We start from the raw sequence: 26,661 nt of genomic DNA on the forward strand, positions 1-26,661 counted from the left end.
AACTTTCCATATCTAGATATTCAGAGGCTTTGATTCCCTGCTGGGCCTCTCTCGCTGCAGGTACAGCCACTCTTTTTGGTGCATCGGGCGCAAAGGACTTTTCCTTCAGCAACCAGTCAATGCCAGGATTTGGAGAAATCAAGAATAGCAATTCATTCAGCACAAGGCCAGCTGGATCTAGTGTCGCCAACCAGGGTTTTGCTGCAGTGATCAATAGTCCTAAACTCAGTGGTAAGGATCAGGTAGTTGCAAGTCAGATTATGTGGTGTGCACTCTGGGTATGTGCAAGTCAGATTATGTGGTGTGCACTCTGGGAATGTGCAAGTCAGATGATGTGGTGTGCACTCTGGGTATGTGCAAGTCAGATGATGTGGTGTGCACTCTGGGAATGTGCAAGTCAGATGATGTGGTGTGCACTCTGGGTATGTGCAAGTCAGATGATGTGGTGTGCACTCTGGGAATGTGCAAGTCAGATGATGTGGTGTGCACTCTGGGTATGTGCATTGTGCATGTCAGATGATGTGGTGTGCACTCTGGGTATGTGCAAGTCAGATGATGTGGTGTGCCCTCTGGGTATGTGCAAGTCAGATGATGTGGTGTGCACTCTGGGTATGTGTGAGTCAGATGATGTGGTGTGCACTCTGGGTATGTGCAAGTCAGATGATGTGGTGTGCACTCTGGGTATGTGCAAGTCAGATGATGTGGTGTGCACTCTGGGTATGTGTGAGTCAGATGATGTGGTGTGCACTCTGGGTATGTGCAAGTCAGATTATGTGGTGTGCACTCTGGGTATGTGCAAGTCAGATTATGTGGTGTGCACTCTGGGTATGTGCATTGTGCATGTCAGATGATGTGGTGTGCACTCTGGGTATGTGCAAGTCAGATGATGTGGTGTGCACTCTGGGTATGTGCAAGTCAGATGATGTGGTGCGCACTCTGGGTATGTGCAAGTCAGATGATGTGGTGTGCACTCTGGGTATGTGCAAGTCAGATGATGTGGTGTGCACTCTGGGTATGTGTGAGTCAGATGATGTGGTGTGCACTCTGGGTATGTGCATTGTGCATGTCAGATGATGTGGTGTGCACTCTGGGTATGTGCAAGTCAGATGATGTGGTGTGCACTCTGGGTATGTGCAAGTCAGATGATGTGCGCTCTCTGGGTATGTGCAAGTCAGATGATGTGGTGTACACTCTGGGAAGTTGCAAGTCAGATGATGTGGTGTGCACTCTGGGTATGTGTGAGTCAGATGATGTGGTGTACACTCTGGGAAGTTGCAAGTCAGATGATATGGTGTGCACTCTGGGTATGTGCAAGTCAGATGATGTGGTGTGCACTCTGGGAAGTTGCAAGTCAGATGATGTGGTGTGCACTCTGGGAAGTTGCAAGTCAGATGATGTGGTGTGCACTCTGGGTATGTGCAAGTCAGATGATGTGGTGTACACTGGGAAGTTGCAAGTCAGATGATGTGGTGTGCACTCTGGGTATGTGCAAGTCAGATGATGTGGTGTGCACTCTGGGAAGTTGCAAGTCAGATGATATGGTGTGCACTCTGGGTATGTGCAAGTCAGATGATGTGGTGTACACTGGGAAGTTGCAAGTCAGATGATGTGGTGTGCACTCTGGGTATGTGCAAGTCAGATGATGTGGTGTGCACTCTGGGAAGTTGCAAGTCAGATGATGTGGTGTGCACTCTGGGAAGTTGCAAGTCAGATGATGTGGTGTGCACTCCGGGTATTTAAACAAGTGTTCCCAGTTTGGAGATGACTGTGTCCAGGGAGTAATTACTTGTGGGGTTACTCATGCTAGTGAGGCCTACTGCTACAAAAGCTCTATCCTTTTCAATAAATGCGAACCGTCAAGCAAGGAAGCAGCTCATGAGTGTTTGGTATGACTCGGCCGTGGTTCAAACCACCGACCTCCCTGACTCAGGGCATACGCTTTCACCATTACACCACCGAGACTAGTGAAGTTAAGTTAACCTGTTACAGGTGTCCAATACCCAAAATTATTTTGTTTGAACTTGATAGTTCATAGAACACCTCACCTCATGCAGTCTTGAGAAAAGGGACATGGGAAGGGTCTTTTTGAACTCTTGCTTTGCGTTACCGAGCACATTCGGTATTTCCGAGCATGAGCACGATTCCGATCACGAGCCGCCATTTTGTCCGAATCTCGATATTCCACCACAGTGAGAGCACGAAGGGCAAATTTGATTGGTCGAGATGGCGTAAAATAGCGTAATATATTGGCCAAGTACTGCTAAACGGAAGGTTTTTGGAAGTGTAAACAAGCCGATTTGTGTTCCACAGTGTTCAACTATATATTTCAATTGAATATATAATATATATATATATATATATATTATATATGCTGCTCTATCATTGGCTGAGGTGTGGGGACAGACAGAGTGAACCTATTGCTGAACCCCGCTTTGCACTTCGCACACGTAAGGTGGTGATGTGCTTCGTATTTATTTCCATTTGCCATACTTCAACGTATCTGCTGCTCGCTCTGCTTTGGTTGGAACGATGCTGTCGGTTCCAAATATGACTCTCGACCAAAAACCAGAACACTTTGGCAGGATCCACCGTAGCTTTGCTGTCAATATTATGCGTTGCCTTAAACAATCCGGACTGCTCCAAACCTCGGGCGTTCACATGCAACAAAAAAATGTTCCAACTTGACCCGTTTCATTTTCCTCTCCCTCCCATCTCCCACCAACTCGACACCAACTTCCTGTGAATCCATTTTCTGCAGTCAGGGGCATTCTGTGCTTTGGTTCCTAACACTTATAATAATTTAACTTGCATAATTTAATAAAAGATCTGCCATACACTTGGGATGGGTTTGAAAGAGGAGGTTACAAATTGTTTGGGATAATGTAAAGGATGTAAAGTTTAGTTGGAGCCATGTAAAGTTTACAATACGTATTCAGTACTGTGGTAAGTGACGGTACCTTGCTGACTGTGTACGAGGAATTTAGGAAAGTAACCAAATGTAGATTACTTTGTGGCAGAAATTACTATGTTACTGTGGGCTATTAAACCTGGTTATTAAATGTTACCGTTGTTGAACGTAATAATTGGCTAATTTGCAGGTTTTGGTGGAGCTCCAACTTTTGGTGGACTATCAGCCATTGCTGGGGCTGCAACCTTTGGTGGTGGTTCACCTGGCAAGATCTTTGGAGAGACGACAACAAGTCCACCAAACTTTGGGTATGTGGAGTTTTGGAGGTAGGGGGGAAAATGATTGCAAACTTTATGGATTGTTCTGGATTGAAGCGTATGATGGGAAAGAGTTTGTTGTCATCTCGTCATTTTTATTCTCTCTGAGAGAATAGTATCTCGTACCAAGTCAACACTAAACTAACTACAAGACGCTACAGATTGCTGCAGACCATGACACGAGAGAAAACTTAACTGCAGACTGAGGATTCAATGTTTCTTCTGCTGTTGACTTTATTGAAAGAACATAAATACTAAATACTGTGCGTAGCAATTTTCGAGGCTTCCAAGCCATAATACCTAGATTTGGAAGAAGGAACTGTGAGGCAGCCTCAAATTTTGCATTTTTGAAACTGACAAACTGTGCGTACACACACACACACACACACACACACACACACACACACACACACACACACACACACACACACACACATACACACAACTCGATCTGTGTGGCGGCACCAAACAAGTGGAATGCTTGATGCAAAGAATTAAGCCTGCACCTCCTCTAGTGGGAAGAAAGATAGACTCACAAGGGACAGGGTGTAAACCAAGCCATGGCTGTGGATGTGCTACCTGTGTCAAAATGAAGGTCAACAAAAGGAACCTAAAAAACGAACGTTGGATCATACAGGAGAAGGAGGCCATTTACTACTGTAAAGTCTATTCAAACATGAACAGTGGGGGGTGGCCGGTAGGTGAGATAGATTCATGGACCAGCTGAAGAAGACCAGATTGACCACCAGAGCAGAGATGAGACGGTGCCATCCAACAAATTAAAAAGAGTTGTGTCAGCGGCATATAAATTCCTAAATAAAAATAAAGTAAGAGAGATAGTAGTGAAGCTCAGAGAACAAACGGAATGAGATATGAGGAGGATGGGAGCCAAACTTTCGCCAGGGGGTGGACAGAGGGACAGTGGAAATGTGGCCGCAATAGATTGCAGCAATGGATCATGGGTAGGGGTTGCGTGACGAAGCAAGGGTTTGGGATGCGGGGCGTCAATGGGGACCCAGCAGCCAGAGTCACAGTGGACCCAGCGGTGAAGGGGAGATGAGGCAGAGGGGGAGGAGACACAGAACCACCATAATGGGGAGGGGGAACAGACCCGACTTCCAGTAATGGACCGAGTGAAAACACATACACCGTTAGAGGGGATGAAAACGAGAATGGTGGATGATAGCAGGCAGAAGGACGGAGGGGAAAAGAGAGGTGAAGGAGAGAATGAGGATGGGGATGATGAGGACCAACGAAGACTGGAAGAAGAGCTGGCAAACAAAATAGTGGTGATGAGAGGCACCGTTCGGGGAAAGACCACAACTATACAAGATAAAAAACAACCGATGGGCAAAAATTCTGGTTGGGAGAACCAACAAAGCACTCGAGATTGGTACCAAAATCATCCCCATTAAAGGAACTCGACATCGTGAGCTTTGCAGCGGCACTGCTCATACAAGAAAAAATATCAAGAAAACAACACCGCAAGAACAGCAAATCAGCCCATACAGAGAGAGATCAGGCACCACCATGGAAACGGAGGCTGGGAAGCACAGAGGGAGCAACTGAGAAAAGAAACGGGACAAATACAGCAGTTTATAAGGGGGAATCAATGCCCAAAGCTAATGAGGAGAATATACATTTTTTTAAAACAAATACAAAATTGGAAATAAAGACTTAGGGGTAATGGCTGCTGAAAGAAAACTCAAAATAAAGAAGATCACAAGACAGATAAAAAAACAATGACGAAGTCAATAAAGGTGAAAACAGAACCGCATGTTTGAAAATAACCCGAAAAGATTCCAACGCAAACGAGGAGCAAAACAATTACCAATTTGAAACTATTTGCACAAAGCAAAATGTGTCAAATCTCCATGAGAAAGACAAACTTAAAATTTCTGGAAAGGAATCTATGAGGACCCAAAATAACACAACAAAGAGGCAGATTGGATCCAAACCATGGAATAAAAAAAAAATCTGAAGCAAATGCCTCCAGTGATATTTAATGAAGGGAAAATAAAAATAAACATATGTCACCCACAGGGTGAACCGTATCTTGCCAAAATGTGAAAATTCCGTTTTTTCGTCATGACGTCATCAAATGACGTCATAGCGTCAAACTGTTTACAGATCTGGGAAGCACTCATCAAGGGCATTCATATGAGGTATTACTCGATATGGTACCTACGATTTCAAAATTTGACCTTGGGGTCAATAATTTTCGACCTCCAGCGCTAACCATGAAGGTCAAGGCCGATCGCCACCAAAAACTAATCAGCTGAGCGCCGGACCATATACTAGATTCCCATGAAGTTTGGAGACGATCCGATCAAAGTTACTCAAAAAATTAGTGTTTCGTCGACCTCCATGATTGACCACAAAGTGACCTTGACCTTTGACCTTGACCTTCAAAATTTTGTGTGCTGAAGGGTATCTCTATAGGACTCTGATATGCGAAGTTACAGGAGTTTCCAATAATAACTGTGGTCTACAGAGTGATCTAAACGTGAAAAAAAAATGATTAACCACAAACAAAAAAACAAACATACAAGCTGACTAATACATCTTGCAAAAACTTCGTTTTGGCAAGATAATGAAACAACAACTAGCAAACATGCCAAACTTAAATAGCCCAGGCCTAGATGTAATTCCAAACTTCTGGTTAAAGCAACTATATGCTCTCCATAATCACTACGCTCGAGCATTCAACAAACTTATCCAAGAGGAGGAGACCTTGGAAGAGTGGCTCACACTAGTTAACACCTTCCTCATCCCAAAGTCTGAAGAGATTCAACTACCTCACCAGTACAGATCAATAACCTGTCTGCCAACAACGTACAAACTCCTGGCAGAAATCATCACAGAAATGATATACCATTACCTAACACAAGGAGGCCTAGAGGCAGAACAGAAGGGAGGGATGTAAAAGAAGATGTTACGGAACGATAGACCTCCTACTAAACAAGGCCATCCTCGAAAATTGCAATAAAAAAATTAATATTATCCACACCATGGATAGACTAGACTCCAAAAAGCTGTTTATAGTGTCGCATATTCATGGATGATACAATGCATGCAATTGTACAAGATCAACTTTAAAATAATCAAACTGATAGAGAAAATAATGGAGCTATGGAATACCACATTGATATTATTACAGCACCCGGAAGAAAAGATCGAAATACCAGAAGTGAAGATATGTCGTGGAATATTCCAGGAATACAGCCTTTCTCCTCTCCTGTTTTTCCTGGCCCTGGACCCACTGAGCAACCTCATTAATGAGCAAGGACATGGATACACCTTGGCATCAAATAAGAGAACGCCGTGAGCAACCTCATTAATTAGCAAGGACATGGATACACCCCGACATCAAATAAGAGAATGTCCAAAGAGACAAAAAAGTGTTTGCATGGATGATTTGAAACTATTTGCACAAAATGAAGAAAAATTGGCAGAACAACTCAATTAGTGAAACAGTACTCCGACAACATTCCAATCGGATTTGGCCTGGATAAGTGTGCTAAGTGCACATTCATGCAAGGTAGACCAAAAAAATGGACAACATAAACATAGACATAAATATAACAATACAGTAGCGAGACAACGAAGCATCATAAAAATACCTCGTAGTTGAAGAGGGCCACCAAATATGTCACAAACAAATGTGCAAACAATTACCAACGAATATCTGTGTAGAACAAGGCTGATCCTGAAAACATTTATTTCTAAGGAGCAAAATCAATGCCATAAACCAACTCGCGATACCAGTATTCCAGTGCAGCTGCAGAATAATAAACTGGCCACATTCAGAAATCAATAAACTGGATATCAAAACAAGGTAACTCCTCATCATCCACAAAATGTTTTACAAAAATCAATGCATCCCGAGAATGTACCTTCCGAGATGAGAAGGAGGTACAGGCTTGACGGAGCTCAACCAAGTGCACGGAATGACAACTGTAGGATTGGCCAAACATGTAAAAAGTGCAACAGACTACCGAATCCAATTTGTAAGCAAACACGAAGACAGCAAACCAGAGGAGGTATCCCTAACCCACCTAGCAAAACATTTCCAAAGACAAGTGTGAATGGAAGATGTCACACTAGAAATCGAAACGATGAGTGTAGCCCCGACAATTGCAAAAGAGAAGAAAGAAAAATATAAAAAACGAAAAAAACAACAGACTACACCGACAACTGGGAAAATGATAAAAGAGCAGGAAAACAGAATGAGTTGGACAGATTGGGAGAAGACAAAAAAGGCTCTTTGGAATGACTAAGAACAGATCAGCTCAACTGGAATGGAGAACGAATCATTTTATTAATGCCCAAGACCAAGGACACTACACCAATGGCTTTATGAAAATGGCAGGATTGAGTCAATCGGACAAGTGTAGGTTCTGCAATGTAGAAACAGAAAGTATGAGTCATCTCCTATCGGGATGTAAAAAAAAGTCATGTCAGAGCAGCTGTACACGCAAAAGCAAAACAAAATATGTCGTGTAATCCACTGGCGCATCTGAAAAAGTCTGAATTTCCCAGTTCCAGAAAACTCGTGGAAATCTGAACCAAAAGCAAAGCACTGAAAATATGAAAGTAATGTTCACGTACGCCCTAATGATCCCATCAAGCAAGGTGCATGCATGCATGCATCAAGCAATGCATGAACATAGAAAACAAAGCATTGTGACCGGATACAGTAATGAGATGCAAAAAAGAAAAGAAGGCATTGCTAATTGACGTGTCATTCCCCAGTGATTTTGGCCTAAACAACATAGAAATCAAAATGTGCTTTACTCCATCTTGGTGCAACGGCTTCGTTCACTACCATGGGCCGTGAGTGCTTTACTCCAGCTTTGTGCAACGCGGCTACGTTCATCTTTGTTGCTGGCCGTGTGTGCTTTATTTCATTACTCTTTGTGCAACGGTTCTGTGTATTCCTGCGGGTCGTGTTGACTTTATTCATGATGTTAGCATTGGGACTCATTCGATATTCAGCGTTGCACTTATATGGATTATTATGCCCTCACTACACTGACGAATGTCAGTTGGATGGAGAAGTATGTCTTCACATTGACTATTTACACTTGCTCCGTTAGTCATGCCCTGTTCACCAGAGGCAGTATAAAAGTATCACCATTTCAGCTTCTTCCTGGAATAATAGAAAACGAAAACGATGGAGGAAGCAGGGAAAACGGGGTGGGAGAAAATGTAATTCTCGCCCAATACAGGTGAGGATCTCTTTACCAAATTGCGAAACAATACAACGACCACAAAGAAGCAGATTTTATCGAAATATAAGGTTGATATCTCGTCCAACTCAAGTCATGCTGCCGTCAGTGTACATGGTCAATGCTAGGTCACTGAACAACAAGTTTGACGAATTTTGCTGTGTTGTACAAGATTATGATCTGGACATAGTGGCTGTCAGTGAGACCTGGTTTAAGGCCATTGTTCCAGAAAACGTACATGGCATACCAAATTACTCGTTGCTGACAAAGAATATAAATAATCGTCGTGGAGGTGGCGTTGCCCTTTATGTCTAATCTATCATGAATGCCTCTTCTATTGACATTGCAGTGCCTGAAGAACATGAGATTGTTTGGGCTCAATTACGTCTGAACAGACTACCAAGAGTGGTATCCTCCATATTTGTTGCCTCTGTCTACTCGCCTCCAAATAACGACAACGCCATCTCGCTTGTTCAATACCTTACGTTTGCAGTTGATGACATCTTCTCTCGCCATCCAGGTGCCAGTATTATTATAATGGGAGATGTCAATCACCTCGATCTGACTGTACTTCTTATCGGCCACAATCTTAAGCAGGTTGTAGACCAGTCAACAAGAAATAATGTAGTACTGGACAAAATTGTGACAAATATGAAAAGCCTCTACAGTTCTGTTCAACTTGCTGCTCCAATCGGGCAAAGCGATCACAGCGGGTAATGTGGTACCCGAAACAACATTTCTCTTCCAACAATGATACGAAGCGCAACGTTATCCGCCCAATGCATAAATCAGACATCCGTGCTTTTGGTGAATGGATAACACATCATGACTGGACAGATGTTATTAGCAAATGTGACGTTGAAGCCAAGTGCACACAATTCTATACCGAGTTGAATTCTGCAATTAACATTCACTTCCCGTCTAAGATCATTAGACTCCATGTGGCAGATAAACCATGGATAACATCAGAAGTGAAAGTGCTGATTCATAAACGTCAAGCAGCATTGCATAGATGATCCCCCAGCTGGAAAAACCTCCGAAATAAGGTTCAACGGAAAATCAATGAGGCAAAGCAAGACTTCTATGGTAACCAAGTTCAACGATTGAAGTGTGACAACCCAAGCTCATGGTATCGTTACATTAAACTCATGACGTCCAACACACAACAGGAGCTGATTATCAACTTGCCAGGCATTCCGAGCAGCGACTCCTTAGCAATTTCAAATGCCATTAATTCTTACTTTGTTTCAATTATGAGTAGTACATCCCCATTACACAAGGACAATATTCCAGCTTTTTTTCCTTTTCCACCAAATAGTGTTCCCATGGTGCAGTGCAACCTACAATGGTCTATAAAGAACTATCAAAGACCAAAGTGGGGAAGAGTTGTGGGCCGGATGGCATCTCTCCTAGACTTATATGAGAGTTCGCCTTGGAACAAAGCATCCCTCTTTGTGATATTATCAATGCCTCATATAAACAAGGTGTTGTTCACAGTCAATGGAAGAAATCAATAGTTGTTCCTCTACCGAAACAATCACCACCGACACTGGACAAACTGAGACCAATTGCATTAACTGATCATTTCACGAAGCTTGCGGAGCTATTCGTGTATCGATGGCTCATGTCCGACATTTCTGCTAACATCGACCCTCAACAGTTTGGGAACCGTGCAGGTATGTCCTCCACCCACTATCTCATACAACTGATGGATTTCCTGTATGGTGGAGCTGACAGACCTGGTACAATTTCGACTATTGATTTGACTGACTTTTCGAAGGCTTTTGACTCGGTGGATCACACGGTAGCCATCAACAAACTGTACGTGATGGGAGCAAGACCTTCCTTAATTCAGTGGGTCTGCAGCTTCCTCGCAAACCGCATCCAGCAAGTTCGTTATAAGGGAGAACTTTCTATACCTTTCTCAACAACTGGTGGAGTCCCACAAGGAGCGCGACTGGGCCCACTCATCTTCTTGGCCCTCATCAATGACGCTCTCCAGTTATCTGATATTAAGAAGTGGAAATATGTGGATGACTTAACTTTGGCAGAGTCGTGTCAAATGGAGTCTCCATCTACCCTATCAAAAGCCCTTTCAGAATTTGAACAGTGGTGTACAGATTCCAAGATGAAGCTCAATCCAGTTACGTGCCAGATAATGCGAGTGTCGTTTACTCACCGCCAGCTGCCACCACTGCTAATCCAACTTAACAACGTTAGACTGGAGGAAAGTCAGCAGGTCAAGCTGTTGGGAGTTGTTGTCAGCAATGATCTCAAGTGGGCAGATCATGTAAACCTCATCATTTTGAAAACGTTGAGAAAGCTGTATATGCTTCGATCTTTGAGGAAGTTCCATATTCCGATAGAAGATCTTATCACTGTGTACATTTCTTACATCAGACCTATGTTAGAATATTGCTGTCCCGTATGGCATTCCTCATTGACACAACAACAGCATGCATTGATTGAATCGATACAAAGAAGAGCATTGAGAATTATTTTTGCTGGCGATTATGATTCCTACTACAATGCTTTGAGTACCTGCCAGCTGACTTCACTGCACGAATGTCGTGAACAACTTTTTAGTAACTTTGCATATTCTTTGTATAGTAGATTCCCAGACTGGTTACCAAACAAACAATCGTCACTTAGACAATTACGTCGCAGCAATAAGCTTATAGAAATTAGGTGCAGGACTGAACGTTACAGAAAGAGTGCAATGCCTTATATAGTTAGACTTTTAAATACCATGTATGTGTTCTAAGTAAGATTAATCTCTCAACACATATTCTCCAAGTGAGATTCATAACAGATTTTCTTTTTCTTTCCCTAGTTTTATATTTCAAGGAAATTTTTGTCTTGGAACGTGGTACTTATTATTGCAGCTATTTTAACAGTGTGTATTGTATACGTGTGTATTTTATATGTGTGTATTTTATACGTGTGTATTGTATACGTGTGTATTTTATATGTGTGTATTTTATGACAATGGGTGTATTTCACAATAATGTGTGTCCCTTAAACGATACTTATTAGTCCCCTACCGGTGTACACCAGAGGGGACTATAGGTTTGCACTCCGTCTGTCAGTCTGTCAGTCTGTCAGTCTGTCAGTTTGTCAGGCTGTCAGTCTGTCCGTCTGTCCGTCTGTCAGTCTGTCAGTCCGTCACGCAAAGAACAGTTTTCCGGACTTTTTTTTCTAAACTCTTAAAGCTAATGATTTCAAATTTGGTACATGGTTTCCTCATGATAAGTTACAGGTCAAGTTCGAACTTCACGACGTTTCGATCATTTTTGACAAAGTTATGGCACTTTGAACTTTGGTAATTTCCCCCACAGTTTTCCGGACGACAGACTGCCGGTAGGGGACATGTATTGCAGCGCAATACTCAGAATGCTTGTTTTTCATGTTATTAATGCCTGAACATGGAGCTGTAGTGTAGTAAAAAAAAATATTCATTTTAATTTTTGTATGTTATAGTGATTGCAAATTATTGACTTATTTATTTCATGATCTCGTATTTTATGTTACGTTGTAAATCATTCACAATTCAGCTTTGGCTGCGACGAATTGATAATAAACCATGATTGATTGATTGATTGAAATCAAGAAAATGACCAAATACCAAGACCTGAAAAATGAAGTGATAAGATCCTGGAAGCTGAAGAGCGCCGAAATTGTATCGCTGATTATTGGAGTAATGGGAATGATAAAAAGAACCTTACAGAGATCTTAAAACCCATCCCTAGGAAATATTACGACAAACGAGCTGCAGTTGGAAGCTATCCGAGGCTTGGTGACGATCCTCAAAATAGGGCTCGGAACCAAACTGAGAATAAGAAAACTTCACAGACTGGTCCATGAATCATGATCCCTTACTGAAACGGAGGTGGATACTTAGAGACCTGGGAGGACTCCGTTCCACCTTTGGAAAACCGCATATGGAGATAACAACCAACGACACACACACACACACATAAAGGTTTTTCTTGTCAAAATAAGCATTTGTCTCAGTTGCTATGGATGCCATCTTAGTTGCGAAGGAAGAGTTATACTATGAGTTCCCTTAAAAGGAACTTCAATGTCGGAGGATGCCATTAGGCCCATTTAGGGCCTGTGCTAGTATTGCCAACATATGGTTGCCTGTCAATGCTCTATCCTTTTTAAATGCTTCATTTCAAGCGATGAAGCAACACGTATCATTTTAAAAGTCTTTGGCATGACTCAGCCGGTGTTGAACCGTCAAACTCCCAGACTCGGAGCGGTTGCTCCGCATGTCATAATTCATATCATAATTGCTGTCACCAGTAACCTGAACGTACCAATGTCCTCATCAAAACGTAACATCATCACGATGTTGAAAGATGATCATTCTCTTATTGGCCTGTGCCAGCCATTTTATTTTGGAGATTCGTCCGTTTGAAAGAATTAAAGTTCCCTCGTCCATTGATAATGTATCTGAAGTTTGATAGCAATTGGCTCAGCAGTTACAATCTTTAAATCAAAACAAATTTGAAAATCCGTAATGGCCAACCAGCTTTTGGACCAATCATCTTTGTTGGGAGATATGGATGTTACAACTACTACTATTACTGTTACTACTACTACTACCCACTACTACTACTACTACTACTGTTACAACTGTCAAAGCGCCTTTGGGCTTCTGGAAAAGCGCTATACAAAATAAATGAATTATTATTGAATTATTACTATTACTACTACTGCTACTACCGCTACTACCACTACTACCACTACTGCCCCCACCAACACTACTACTACCCACCACCACTACTAGTACTACCTCTACTATTGGTACTGCTACTACCCACTACTACTACCAGTACTACCACTACTGCTACTACTTTACCTCCACTAACCACTACTATTACTAGTACTACTACTACTACTACTACTACTACTACTACTACTACTACCCACGACCAACCACTACCACCACCACCACCACAATGACTACAACTGCTTCTACTACTAGTATTACTACTACTACTACTACTACCCACCACCACCACTACTACTACTACTACTACTTCTAGTATTAGTACTACTACTACCACCCACTACTAGTACTCCCACTACTTCTACTACTTGTACTACAACTATCCACCACTACTATTACTACTACTACTACTACTACCCAACACCACTACTACTAACCATCACTACGACTACTACTGCTACTACTACTACTACTCCTATTAGTACTACTACTATCCACTACTAGTACTGCCGCTACTTCTACTATTTGTACTACTACTACCCACCACCACTACTACTACCCACTACTAGTACTGCCGTTACTTATACTACTTGTACTACTACTACCCACCACCACTACTACTACCCACTATTAGTACTGCCGTTACTTCTACTACTTGTACTACTACTACCCACCACCACTACTACTACCCACTACTAGTACTGCCGCTACTTCTACTACTTGTACTACTACTACCCACCACCACTACTACTACCCACTACTAGTACTGCCGTTACTTCTACTACTTGTACTACTACTACCCACCACCACTACTACTACCCACTACTAGTACTGCCGCTACTTCTACTACTTGTACTACTACTAACCACCACCACTACTACTACCCACTACTAGTACTGCCGTTACTTCTACTACTTGTACTACTACTACCCACCACCACTACTACTACCCACTACTAGTACTGCCGCTACTTCTACTACTTGTACTACTACTACCCACCACCACTACTAGTACTGCCGTTACTTCTACTACTTGTACTACTACTACCCACCACCACTACTACTACCCACTACTAGTACTGCCGTTACCTCTACTACTTGTACTACTACTACCCACCACCACTACTACTACCCACTACTAGTACTGCCGCTACTTCTACTACTTGTACTACTACTACCCACCACCACTACTCGTACTGCCGTTACTTCTACTACTTGTACTACTACTACCGACCACCACTACTACTACCCACTACTAGTACTGCCGTTACTTCTACTACTTGTACTACTACTACCCACCACCACTACTACTACCCACTACTAGTACTGCCGCTACTCTACTACTTGTACTACTACTACCCACCACCACTACTACTACCCACTACTAGTACTGCCGTTACTTCTACTACTTGTACTACTACTACCCACCACCACTACTACTACCCACTACTAGTACTGCCGTTACTTCTACTTGTACTACTACTACCCACCACCACTACTACTACCCACTACTAGTACTGCCGCTACTTCTACTACTTGTACTACTACTACCCACCACCACTACTCGTACTGCCGTTACTTCTACTACTTGTACTACTACTACCGACCACCACTACTACTACCCACTACTAGTACTGCCGTTACTTCTACTACTTGTACTACTACTACCCACCACCACTACTACTACCCACTACTAGTACTGCCGTTACTTCTACTTGTACTACTACTACCCACCACCACTACTACTACCCACTACTAGTACTGCCGCTACTTCTACTACTTGTACTACTACTACCCACCACCACTACTACTACCCACTATTAGTACTGCCGTTACTTCTACTACTTGTACTACTACTACCCACCACCACTACTACTACCCACTACTAGTACTGCCGCTACTCTACTACTTGTACTACTACTACCCACCACCACTACTACTACCCACTACTAGTACTGCCGTTACTTCTACTACTTGTACTACTACTACCCACCACCACTACTACTACCCACTACTAGTACTGCCGCTACTTCTACTACTTGTACTACTACTACCCACCACCACTACTACTACCCACTACAAGTACTGCCGCTACTTCTACTACTTGTACTACTACTACCCACCACCACTACTACTACCCACTACTAGTACTGCCGTTACTTCTACTACTTGTACTACTACTACCCACCACCACTACTACTACCCACCACTACTACTACCCACCACCACTACTACTACTTATGCTACTACTTTAACAACCCTTATTGTGGGAGCACCAGACTCGGTGGTGTAATGACTTTAGAGCGTCCGCTGGGTGGTTGGCAGTTCAAGTCCTGGCCGATTCATATCGAAGACTTTCAAATAGGTATGTACTGCTTCCTTGCTTGACCCTCAGCATTTGGAAGGATAAAACACGGACAATCAATGCTGGGAAGGCAATGGCAAACCACCCAATATAACATTTCCCAAGAAACTGCTTCAGTCATTGGTGTAATGCTCTTAAGAGTTTTGTACATCAACAACATTTGTGGGAGCACACGGGGAAAGTCTTTCATGGACCGGCTGGCCAGGCCTGACATTGATTTCAACAGGAATTTGTAATTTGTTCAGAGTTCTTTCAATAATTTGTCTCTTCATATAAGACACCGTGTGGTCTTTCGTGTCCAGTTGTCCAATAACTAATGCTAAATGGGACGGACACCCAGCTTAACATCTGTCCAAGACACTGCTTACTGATGTGAAGCACCAATATGATAGTTTATAGTCTGGTCACAAATCGAACCCAGACTACACAGCTCAAAAGTAAGTTTGCTACCCATGAACCTTCTCGCCACTTATAACTGCAGCACGAACAACCTTAACAATGACTTAGGCACAAGAAAGAAGTTTAAAATGCTGATGCTGATGTTTTCTTCTAGGTTTTGTGGGACAGTGAGCTCACCCACATTTGGCAGTTTGGCGTCACAAGCGAGCACGATGTCATCTTTTTCATCAGTCGGGCAGCAGAGCTCGGCAGGGGGCTTTGGGCAAGCTCCGAGCTTTGGAGGGACCGGCTCGGCCTTTGGGGCTCAAAATGCTGGGGGATTTGGGGGATTTGGAGGTGAGTCTGACACGTGTAATTGAGACTTGAGATTTGTACAGGGTTTTAGTTGAGGACGTTTACTTTATATCGAGCAAGAAGGTGTCAACTTTTTTTTAAACTCTGTTCAATTTGGCATCTTCAGGAATGATTGACGTTGGGGCTGCTAGGATGGCCTAGAGGTATGCACACTGGAATAATTGTGCTCACTAAAGGGGACCCCAAACGCTCAGACCACCTTGATGCGAATCTGTCCCTTGCTACCTACACAATAGATATGATGTCTTTTTCGAATTTCTGATTTATAAAGTAGGTAATTTTGCAATTTGAAGACAAAATATTCTTCTTCTTCATGATCAGCCATGACGTCACATAGTGAAGGCGACCACCACTTCCGTATTGTCTACGGGTTACATCAAGTAACGATTGAACTCAAATGGGGAATAATTTTCAAATTTCTACAAATATGCCTCGTCGATGCGTCCTTGGTGGTTGGTGTAGTATGAAACCATCTCGGTTTGTATTACTACATTGGGCAAAAGATCCGAGGGTTGCCATAAATTGGGAACCAGATTTTGTTAATGGAGGAAAAAAAAAATTGTTTTTAAATAAATAAAATAAAATAAATACTCGGGGAGCGAGGATATTAATAGGATATTCATCACCACAATTGCGAATAATATACAACAACACACTCAGCGGAAGATCAAAATAAAAATAATTTCTTGCCATCCCGCTCTCTTTTCTTTTGTAGACAAAACCCGTAGACTTCGTCCTATCTTACGTCTGGGGTGCGTATTAGGCACGGGCCATGGCAGGAAACAAACTCTGATGTCTCCTCGTCTCTGCCTCTGCGTGAATGCTAAAAAGAAAACGGGACTTTCCGTTTCCTCGGCATAGCTGAGATGGCTAATCTATGGAGCAAGAACAAAAGGGATTTCTGGGAGATCTTGCCCTCTGTGCAGGGATAACCACCGTCATAAGTTGGCGTTTGCAGTTTTGACACCTGTGCCCATGTATCCATTTAAAAAAAGAAATAATTGCATCATAAACCTTCCTGGGAGTTTCCTGAATCCACCACAGTTGGATTTATTGAAATCTGTTAATCCGTTCTTAAGTTATAACACGACAAACAAACAAACAAACAAACAGACAGACAGACACGGCTCCTTTTTCAGTGGGGATAATAAATTGCATTGAAAAATGTTTTGATCACCTGCCATGCACATGCACACAAAAACTCCTGCGATGAAAGGTTGTTGTGTTTTCCATGTTGGCAAAGCATGTAATACACTAGCGGAAGATGAAGATTGTTGGTGTGAATTTTTTATTTTTTTTATTTAAGGATCCGCCACTTTGTGTCTGTGTGAGCAGGCTTTGCATCTCCCGGCTTTGGTCAGGCATCCACGTGAGTTTGCATTGATTACTGTTTGACATCACACCACATCCGAGGTCGGCTAATTTTTTTTTTTTTTTTTTTGTATACAAGATCGAGGCTCGTGAAAGAGCTAACATTAATCACACAAAAAGACAAACCGACACACAAAACACAAAAAACAAGGGGAGCGGTAGACAAGATGGGGAGAGAGGGGGAAGGACACAAAAGAGAGGGGGAAGGACACAAACACAACATTTGAGAGCAGGGACATCGGGAGGACTTGGGGGGAGGTGGGAGAGGATTAAAACATATGAACACTGCAAGGACTCTGGGGTGAATTACCGGGGGTAGAAAAGATCAAGGTTTTCGATGGGGGAAGATAAGAGATGGTGGTGAACAGCTGTTTTAAAGACCTGGAGGGAGGAGTGGGATTGAAGGGAGTGGGGGAGTTTGTTCCAGAGGCGGGAGAAAAGGGGAATGAAAGAGTGAAGGTGAGCAGAGAGCCTAGACTTTGGCAGTTTAACCAGAAGAGGGTTGCAGGCAGATCTTGTGCGACCTGAAGGAATATTGGGGGGACAGAACACAGAGAGAGCTGGGGGAGCAAGGCCGGAGAGGAGTCGGTAGAAGACAGAAAGACCACCAACCTGCCTGCGGTGAGTGAGTGAAAGGCCCTCGGCGTTGACAACATCGCAGGAGATTCCAATGATTCTGAAAGCTTTGGCCTCAACAGCGTGAAGCCGAGCAAGGTGTGAGGCAGGAGCACCAGCCCAGAGGGGGGAACAGTATTCCATTGAGCTGCGGATGAAAGCCTTGTATGTGGTGAGGAGCTCAGGTGTGCCAAGGAAGGACTTCGCACGACGGAGGATGCCCAGTCGGCGACTGGCTTTGGAGGCCAGCTTGGAAATGTGGTTTTCCCAAGAAAGATCATGGCAGATAGTGAGACCCAAAAGCTTGAGCGACAGAACTTCTTTGAGAGGATTGTTGAGAAAGTAGATGGGAGGGTTGTCCAGTCGGTCCTTTCGGAGAGACATTGTAAGAGTGTGAGATTTGTCAGGATTGAAAGACATGTTCCACTTGTTTGACCAGTCTGTGATTTTGTCCAGGTCTGCAGAGAGTGAGGAGGCTGCAGACTGCCGATCTGAGGGATGAGGAATGGAGCGACAGAGAGTAGAGTCGTCAGCAAAGAGATAGAGAGGATTTTCAAGAGAGTCAGAGAGATCATTGATGAAGACCAGAAAAAGCACAGGGCCCAGAACACTACCTTGGGGAACTCCAGCCTGAACAGGAAGAGGAGATGAGAGAAACCCATTCAGGGCCACACGTTGACTACGACCAGAGAGGAAGTCCGCCAGCCATGCGTGGAGATTTCCATGGATACCAAAGGAGGAGAGTTTGGAGAGCAGAGCAGGGTGCCAGACCGTATCGAAGGCACGTGAAATGTCAAGGGAGACAGCTCTAATTTCCTGTTTGGCGTTGAGGACCTCCATCCATTGTTGAGAAAGCAGAAGCAGCATGTCCAGAGTAGAGTGACCAGGTCTGAAACCAAATTGATGATCAGAGATCAAGCCATTGGAGAAGAGGAAAGATTTAATATCTGAAGCAATGATGGATTCCATGACTTTGCTGATAATTGGGAGAAGGCTGATTGGTCTGTAGTTGCTGGGATCTGTTTTTGCACCTTTTTTGTGCAAAGCGGTGATGTTGGCTGATTTCCAAGCAGATGGCAGATGACCTTGAGCAAAAGAGAGGGTGAAGAGAACAGAAAGAGGGAGTGAAAGTGCACTGGTTGAGTACCAGTTCACTGGTAATTCCCTGCTTGTCGTAAAAGGCGACAAAAAGGGTTGGCGGCAAGAAGGGCATCTGGCCGTAAAACATTACTTCAAAAAGGGGACCAAAAAACAACAACAGCCACGGTCCCCGAAAAAGGCCAACCCCCGCTTTGCGGGGAAAAATGGCCTCTAAATGTGGTTTTTTTTGGGTTTTTTTTATCACACCCTTCCTGATGACATTCTCGCATGAGTACAAGTCCACTTTATCCTGATTAACAATCAGATGGAGCCATTATTCAACGTTTAAAACTCAGATGATACAATAAACGTTTATACCCTGTTAGTGGAATACCCAAACTTTGTGTATAAATTTGATTACTATTAATAGGAATTTTTTTTTTCTCTATCATCTTCATCCTATCTTAGGAGTTTTTCGAATTAATTATTCCAGTTAGCAAATTTGAGGGAGGGTGTAGGGGAAGGGGTGTTGTGTAGATTCCTCAGTTGAAAGGAGAAGGAATGTACCATGGCCAAGGGAAGAGAGAGACAACACAGATTGGGCATGATATGCAAGGGAATGATTGATGGAAGTGAGGATAGACAAGCTCTTAGTCGGGAAGGTTTAATGAGGATAGGCTACAAAGGATCGGATTGAAAATGGCACAAGATGGTGTCACTTTGCAGCCCTTGAGGGAAAGTCGGATTGTATCACCTTATGTCTGTTGTTCTATCCATTAGGGTGCATCAAACGCCCTTAGGTTCTTGGATTTTAATGTCTATTCTCTCAAATGTTACAGTTGTTGGTAGAAGTATGTATGCAAAAAATAAATGAAATCAGAGGTGGTCCTGGGTGGCCACCGGCCACTTTTATATATTTAGGGCCATTTTCGGGGCCGCACTATGTAAAAATGTTTGATTTTGTTATTTTACACCCAAACCTAGTCATGTTTGGTATCAAATTGAAGGTCTTGATGAGAGGAATACAAATATAACAATTGTATGCAAAAAACGATGGTTTGATAATTAGTTTGTATTTTTACATGAATGAAATCGGAGGTCTAATCGTGGGTCCCATACTAGTAGTCTAATAATATCCTTTATTTTCTTTCAGATGGCAGATAAGAAGACCAGATTAGCAAGTGCCATTTTTGGTCTTGGCAATGCTTTTACAGAAGCAGATGGTACATTGACAGGAGTCCGCCTCCCAACTTGCCGGCAGGTTCTTCGATGCGTGATGTGGTACATCCAGAAAGAAATATGTGAAGGCAAACAAACTCAGCCACTGAAATGGAAATCTGCCAGCATCGTCCTTATCCAGCTGAAAAAATTCTACACTAAAGCAAATATTCCTATGCTTTCAGACCATCAATGCTGCAAACTAATACTTGACCTTCTTAATGACAATAACAAATTGCGTCAAATACCTGTTTCTCGCCGAGAATCTCCAAGCACTTTGGCTAAGTTGCAAACCATGAATGAACGTCTTGATAAGACCTTCGGTGTATGGACAAAAGATGCAATGACAAACATTAAGAATGAGGAAGATAGAGTATTTTTAGAGTCAATGAAATCTGACAGAGTAGCCTCATTTGGTGGTGTTGACAAGAAGAAAGTTGATAAAGATCATAGAAAAGAAAAACGCCTCTTAGCGGAAGCTTCAAGACGAGAACGTCATGAATCATCCAGTGTACAAGAGATGACAATTAGTTCTGTATGCTCTGATGATAGTGACTCTGCAGATAGCTTGGAAGAAACTGAAGAAGAGGCGATTCCAGAGTTTCAAAGGAAGCGTAGTCACCACAGATCAACATATGCAGGTACATCTGCCTTTATTCCTCATGATATTCTGAAAAGACATTCAGTTGTGTCTGTTGCTACTCGACTAAACATAACTCCTGTTCAACAGGTTGCGCTCACCAAAGCTGTAATTCAAGAGGCAGGAGGTGATCCACGTCGTGTGGCCAAGTCGTACTCAACTGCTGATAAGGCTCGACGATCAATAACAAGTGCTATCGCCAAAGATATTCAAGAAAATTGGATCGCCCCAACAGCTGCAACACTTCACTGGGATGGCAAGCAGATACCAACGCTCACAAACAAGAATGTCAAGGAAGAAAGATTGCCAGTGTTGGTTGGGAATGCCACTGATGTAAAGCTACTGGGGGTGGCTAGATATCCTCCTGGAAGTGATAGGTCATCAGGTGACATCATTGCCGAGCACACTTACACGTATCTACATTCATGGAAGTGCAAACAATCAGTTGTCAACTTATGTTTTGACACAACAGCATCAAACACTGGACACGTTACAGCTGCCTGTGTTACCATTCAATCAAAACTGGACCGTGCTCTTCTGTGGTGTGCATGTCGCCATCATGTTGGAGAGGTAATCCTGGATCATGTGTTTGACGTTCTCAAAATTGAGGCATCAAAGTCTCCAGAAGTATCTTTGTTCCAAAAATTCCAGAAGAATTGGGAACGCATATCGCATGCAAAGAATGAAAGTTTAACCAAAATTGACATTTCCATGTACAATGACTATGCACAACAGCTGCTTTTATCCTGCAAAAACAAGGTTTTAAGCACAATCCGCACAAGCGCTTCATACTGTAGGGAAGACTACAAGGAAATGGCACAACTCTGCCAGGTAGTCCTCGATGATGATGTCACAAAACAAGGAACACTCCACAGACCAGGGGCCATGCATAAAGCAAGGTGGATGTCAAAGATTCTTTATTCCATCAAAATATGCCTACTTGAAGAGCAAATTTCTCTACTACCTCGAGGAACTGTAACAACACAACATCAACAGAAAAAACTGAAGGAGTTTGTTGTTTTTGTTGTTTATATTTATTGTGATTGGTGGCTCATATGTCAGTCTGCTTCAAATGCCCCATGGTTTGATTTGTGCTTTTACAAGACTCTGCTCAACTATAAAGCTGTCAACTCAACCATTTCAGTCAGCGCTGTGAAAGCCTTTGATAGACATTTGTGGTATTTAACCCCAGAACTGGTTGTTTTGGCACTGTTCAGCAATGCAATTCCTCAAAAGGATCGTCGTGCCCTTGCAGATGTGTTACTGGCCATACAACCAGATGAAATGCCAAGCACTCCAAAACACCGCTACGGTTCTGGATATGGCAAACCGTCATTTCCAAAAATTACAGAAGCGACAACCCTGGCTGATCTTGTGAACGAGGACTCGTGGTTTACAGTAAACCTTCTTCACCTAGATATGACCTTCCTAACAGAGGATGTTGACACTTGGCAGAACAATGAGCACTTCAAGGCAGCCAAGTCCATTGTGGATGGGCTTAATGTTGTGAATGACCCTGCGGAGAGAGCAGTAAAGCTCGCAACTGATTTTGTCTCAACTGCAAGAAGAGAAGACCACTTCCAAAATCTTCTTCAAGTGGTTGAATGTGACCGCAAAGCGAGGCCAAATTTGCGGAAACGAGCAAAGTTGGAGTAGTGACATTGGCGTTGTGCTTAATACATTTTCAAACTTTTAATCAATGAAAGTACAATACTACAACACTGTACTACAACTTTGTAATATGAAGAACGATTTTGGTTAATTTTACATTGACATGTAAGGTTGTTTTAACTGTTTGATATTAGGCATTTAGTAAAAGTAGGACTTTACTTTTGTATATAGGTATAATGGTTAATTTTACATTATCTTGTAGTTAATTTTACATTATCTTGTAAAGTAGTTTAGCTGTGGCCCTAAATGGCCCTAAATATATAAAAGTGGCCGGTGGCCACCCAGGACCACCTCTGATTTCATCTATTTTTTGCATACATACTTCTACCAACAAGTGTAACATTTGAGGGAATAGACATTAAAATACAACAACTTTTTGAAAATCATGGGGCGTTTGATGCACCCTACTATCCATCTTAGAGAGATACAGAGAGTATCAGCAGCCTCAGCCTTAAGGCTAGCCTGATGTTTTCTCAGGTCTCTGAGGATGGAAAACTTATGCAAAATGATACAAGGTTGCCTTATTTGGATTCACCTTGTTCCGCATGATTCAATATGCAAATGGTAGGAGGATGGATATGATGGCTGCAGATGAAATAATAGAGAGAGAGAGAGGCTTTTGAAGGTACTCTCAGGTAGAGACAATTTCTGGTGAAACTAGAACGGCACTCGGTAGAGTGCATACCTCTGCCATGGTGAACAATTTATCCGAAATGTATCCCAATGATAGGCCGCATCTGAATTTGGACCTTGTCACCTAACCGGCTCATCTGCCAAGTTTAGTCATAACTCGTCCACAACTTTTTTAAATATCATGTTATATATCGCTTTTCACCTGATCTCTCAATGGTGAAAAATCACTAACAAAAAAAATTATCGTATGCGGATCCGCATCCATATCTTCACCAACATTGAATCTATTCTTCCCTGTCACATATCCAACCTCTCCACCAAGTTTTGTCCAAATCCGTCCACAACGTTTTGAGATATTTTGTTCACAGTGAAACAGACAAACAAACAGACAAACAAAAAGACAGACAGACAGAGGTGAAAACATAGCCTCCATACTCCTTTGGTGGCGGTCCACATACTGTAGTTTTGTTCCCGTCATCATTATCATCATGTCAGGATATGACTTTAAAAGTCCAATTATAAATGTATTAAATGCAGTATTTAACAGGTTAAATTAAGAACATCGTTTTCTGGTTGCGTCATCAGATTAGAACAGGAGCGCATACTTCCGCCACGCTTAAAGATTTTTGTAACCCACTGATTGATCCATCTTTAGTGGTGGAGGTAATATGGAAAACATGGCAGGCTGGCAGGCCTATGATCGACTTCAATGGAATGTGGTCACGACACTTGTATGAAGGTCTTCTAATTACTGAATTACTGATTGGACCGCCAGATCAATGTCTCTTTCAAATGTCCAATCTGCTAGCATTCAAGATCACATGGCGTCCTTCGTGAAGAGTAGGCGAGCTATCGCCAGCACCGTGAGCAGATTACAAATTCCTGCCCTAACCAGCAGAGAGCATTGAATCAGCGGCACAGGTGCACCCTCGGCCAATGACGCGACCCCGCAGCCTCATGCTGCGTGCGAGCGAAGAAGATTCGAATGTTAATCTTTTTATCCCCTCCCTCGGTCACTCTTCCTTCCACATGAATGGATGGTTGCAAAAGTTCTTCAAACTCAATTGGTCTCTGCATTAGAGCATTTATAGCAATGAAGGATTCTTGATGTACGTAACATTTCACCTCGCTCATGAGCTTTACCCTTAACAGCAGTCCTGGTTTATTGCAGCCAAGCAGGGCGTAGAAGGAGCTGCAACGGCGTTCGATCCCATAATCCACAATCATCCAGATGATATTGACCAAGTGCGCACACATACTCACGTGACCCTTTTCTGTGTCTCCCTCCCTCCCACAGCTCCAATCCAAACTTTTTCACATGGAGAAGTTAAAATGTTTTCCTTTTATTCCCCATCCTGCAACCACATGCTCGTTTCTTTAATAAAACGTTATGGTAATGAAACGGTTTTCATCGATTTAATGTACTTAAAACGTTCAGTGCACGTCAGGAATAATGAACAGGAAGTGCAAGCACCCACCAAAAGAAGAAACCCAAATCGCAATTGGGCTCATGGCAAAGAAATGGAATGGTCCTCTCATTAAACCACAAAGGGAAATGGCAGCACAGGATTTTATTGGGAAAAATGCCAGGGGCATAGAAAAGGCCCCTTAATATGGTATGTGCCATTTGGCAAACTATAAAAAAGAAGGGACATTCCATAGCTTGGAGAAAATGTCGAACAATAGAAAAGAAGGGACATTCCATAGCTTGGAGAAAATGTCGAACAATAGAAAAGAAGGGACATTCCATGGCTTGTAGAAAATGTCGAACAATAGAAAAGAAGGGACTTTCCATGGCTTGTCGAAAATGTCGAACAATAGAAAAGAAGGGACATTCCATGGCTTGTAGAAAATGTCGAACAATAGAAAAGAAGGGACTTTCCATGGCTTGTAGAAAATGTCGAACAATAGAAAAGAAGGGACTTTCCATGGCTTGTAGAAAATGTCGAACAATAGAAAACTAGCGTCACGCCTAGGTCCCCACCCCCCCCCCCCCCCCCCTCCCCGTCGGTGAAGTGATGCGAGTTGACAAAGTGGAAGACGCAAGGCGGCCATCTTGGATTGTGATGTGGCGACCCAATTTTCAATAGGGTTCTTCCTTATGCCGAGATACACCCACACACCAGATTAGAAGTTGGTACTTCGCTTATTTTTCAAGATATTTCACTCACAAGGTTCAGACATATATATGGTGGCGGCCATCTTGGATTTTGACATGGCGACCCAATTTTCAATAGCGTTCTCCCTTATGCGTAGATACACCCACACACCAAATTAGAAGTTGGTACTTCACTTATTTTTCAAGATATTCATCTCACAAGGTTCAGACATACATGGCGGCGGCCATCTTGGATTTTGACGTGGCGACCCAATTTTAAACAGCGTTCTTGCTTATGCCGAGATACACCCACACGCCAGATTAGCAGTTGGCACTTCGCTTATTTTTCAAGATATTTCGCTCACAAGGTTCAGACATATATATGGTGGCGGCCATCTTGGATTTTGACGTGGCGACCCAATTTTCAATAGCGTTCTTCCTTATGCCGAGATACACCCACACACCAAATTAGAAGTTGGTACTTCGCTTATTTTTCAAGATATTCATCTCACAAGGTTCAGACATACATGGCGGCGGCCATCTTGGATTTTGACGTGGCGACCCAATTTTCAATAGCGTTCTTCCTTATGCCGAGATACACCCACACACCAAATTAGAAGTTGGTACTTCGCTTATTTTTCAAGATATTCATCTCACAAGGTTCAGACATACATGGCGGTGGCCATCTTGGATTTTGACGTGGCGACCCAATTTTCAATAGCGTTCTTCCTTATGCCTAGATACACCCACACACCAGGTTAGAAGTTGGTACTTCGCTTATTTTTCAAGATATTCAGCTCACAAAGTTCAGACATACATTGCATCAGACATACATGGCGGCGGCCATCTTGGATTTTGACGTGGGTTGCACCCACACACCAAATTTGAATGCGGTCCTTCGCTTACGGACGGACGGACGGAGGGGAAAAACCATAGTCCCCCTTTCGCTCCGCGGTGTGACGGGGAACAATAAGGGACATTCCATAGCTTGTAGAAAATGTCGAACAATAGAAAAGAAGGGATA

At 42.9% G+C, this 26,661-nt stretch overlaps 1 protein-coding gene across 4 annotated transcripts in view; it reads left to right on the forward strand.

Moving 5' to 3' along the window:
- Positions 1–24,941, forward strand: part of NUP214 (nucleoporin 214) — a 156,193-nt gene extending 131,252 nt beyond the window's left edge. For 2 of the 4 annotated variants that reach the window (XM_068133742.2, XM_068133743.2), the window contains exons 30-34: positions 61–231; positions 3,099–3,216; positions 16,112–16,293; positions 17,647–17,680; positions 24,837–24,941. In XM_068133742.2, coding sequence (XP_067989843.2) covers positions 61–231; positions 3,099–3,216; positions 16,112–16,293; positions 17,647–17,680; positions 24,837–24,870 — 539 coding nt within the window. In that variant the 3' untranslated portion in view covers positions 24,871–24,941. The remainder of the gene's footprint in view (positions 1–60; positions 232–3,098; positions 3,217–16,111; positions 16,294–17,646; positions 17,681–24,836) is intronic. The other 2 variants (XM_068133744.2, XM_078767067.1) reach the window with 1 other exon arrangement.
- The last annotated feature ends 1,720 nt before the right edge of the window (positions 24,942–26,661 follow it).

This window comes from Myxine glutinosa, chromosome 13, assembly GCF_964187855.1.
Source record: "Myxine glutinosa chromosome 13, kmMyxGlut1.1, whole genome shotgun sequence".
Taxonomy (NCBI): domain Eukaryota; kingdom Metazoa; phylum Chordata; class Myxini; order Myxiniformes; family Myxinidae; genus Myxine; species Myxine glutinosa.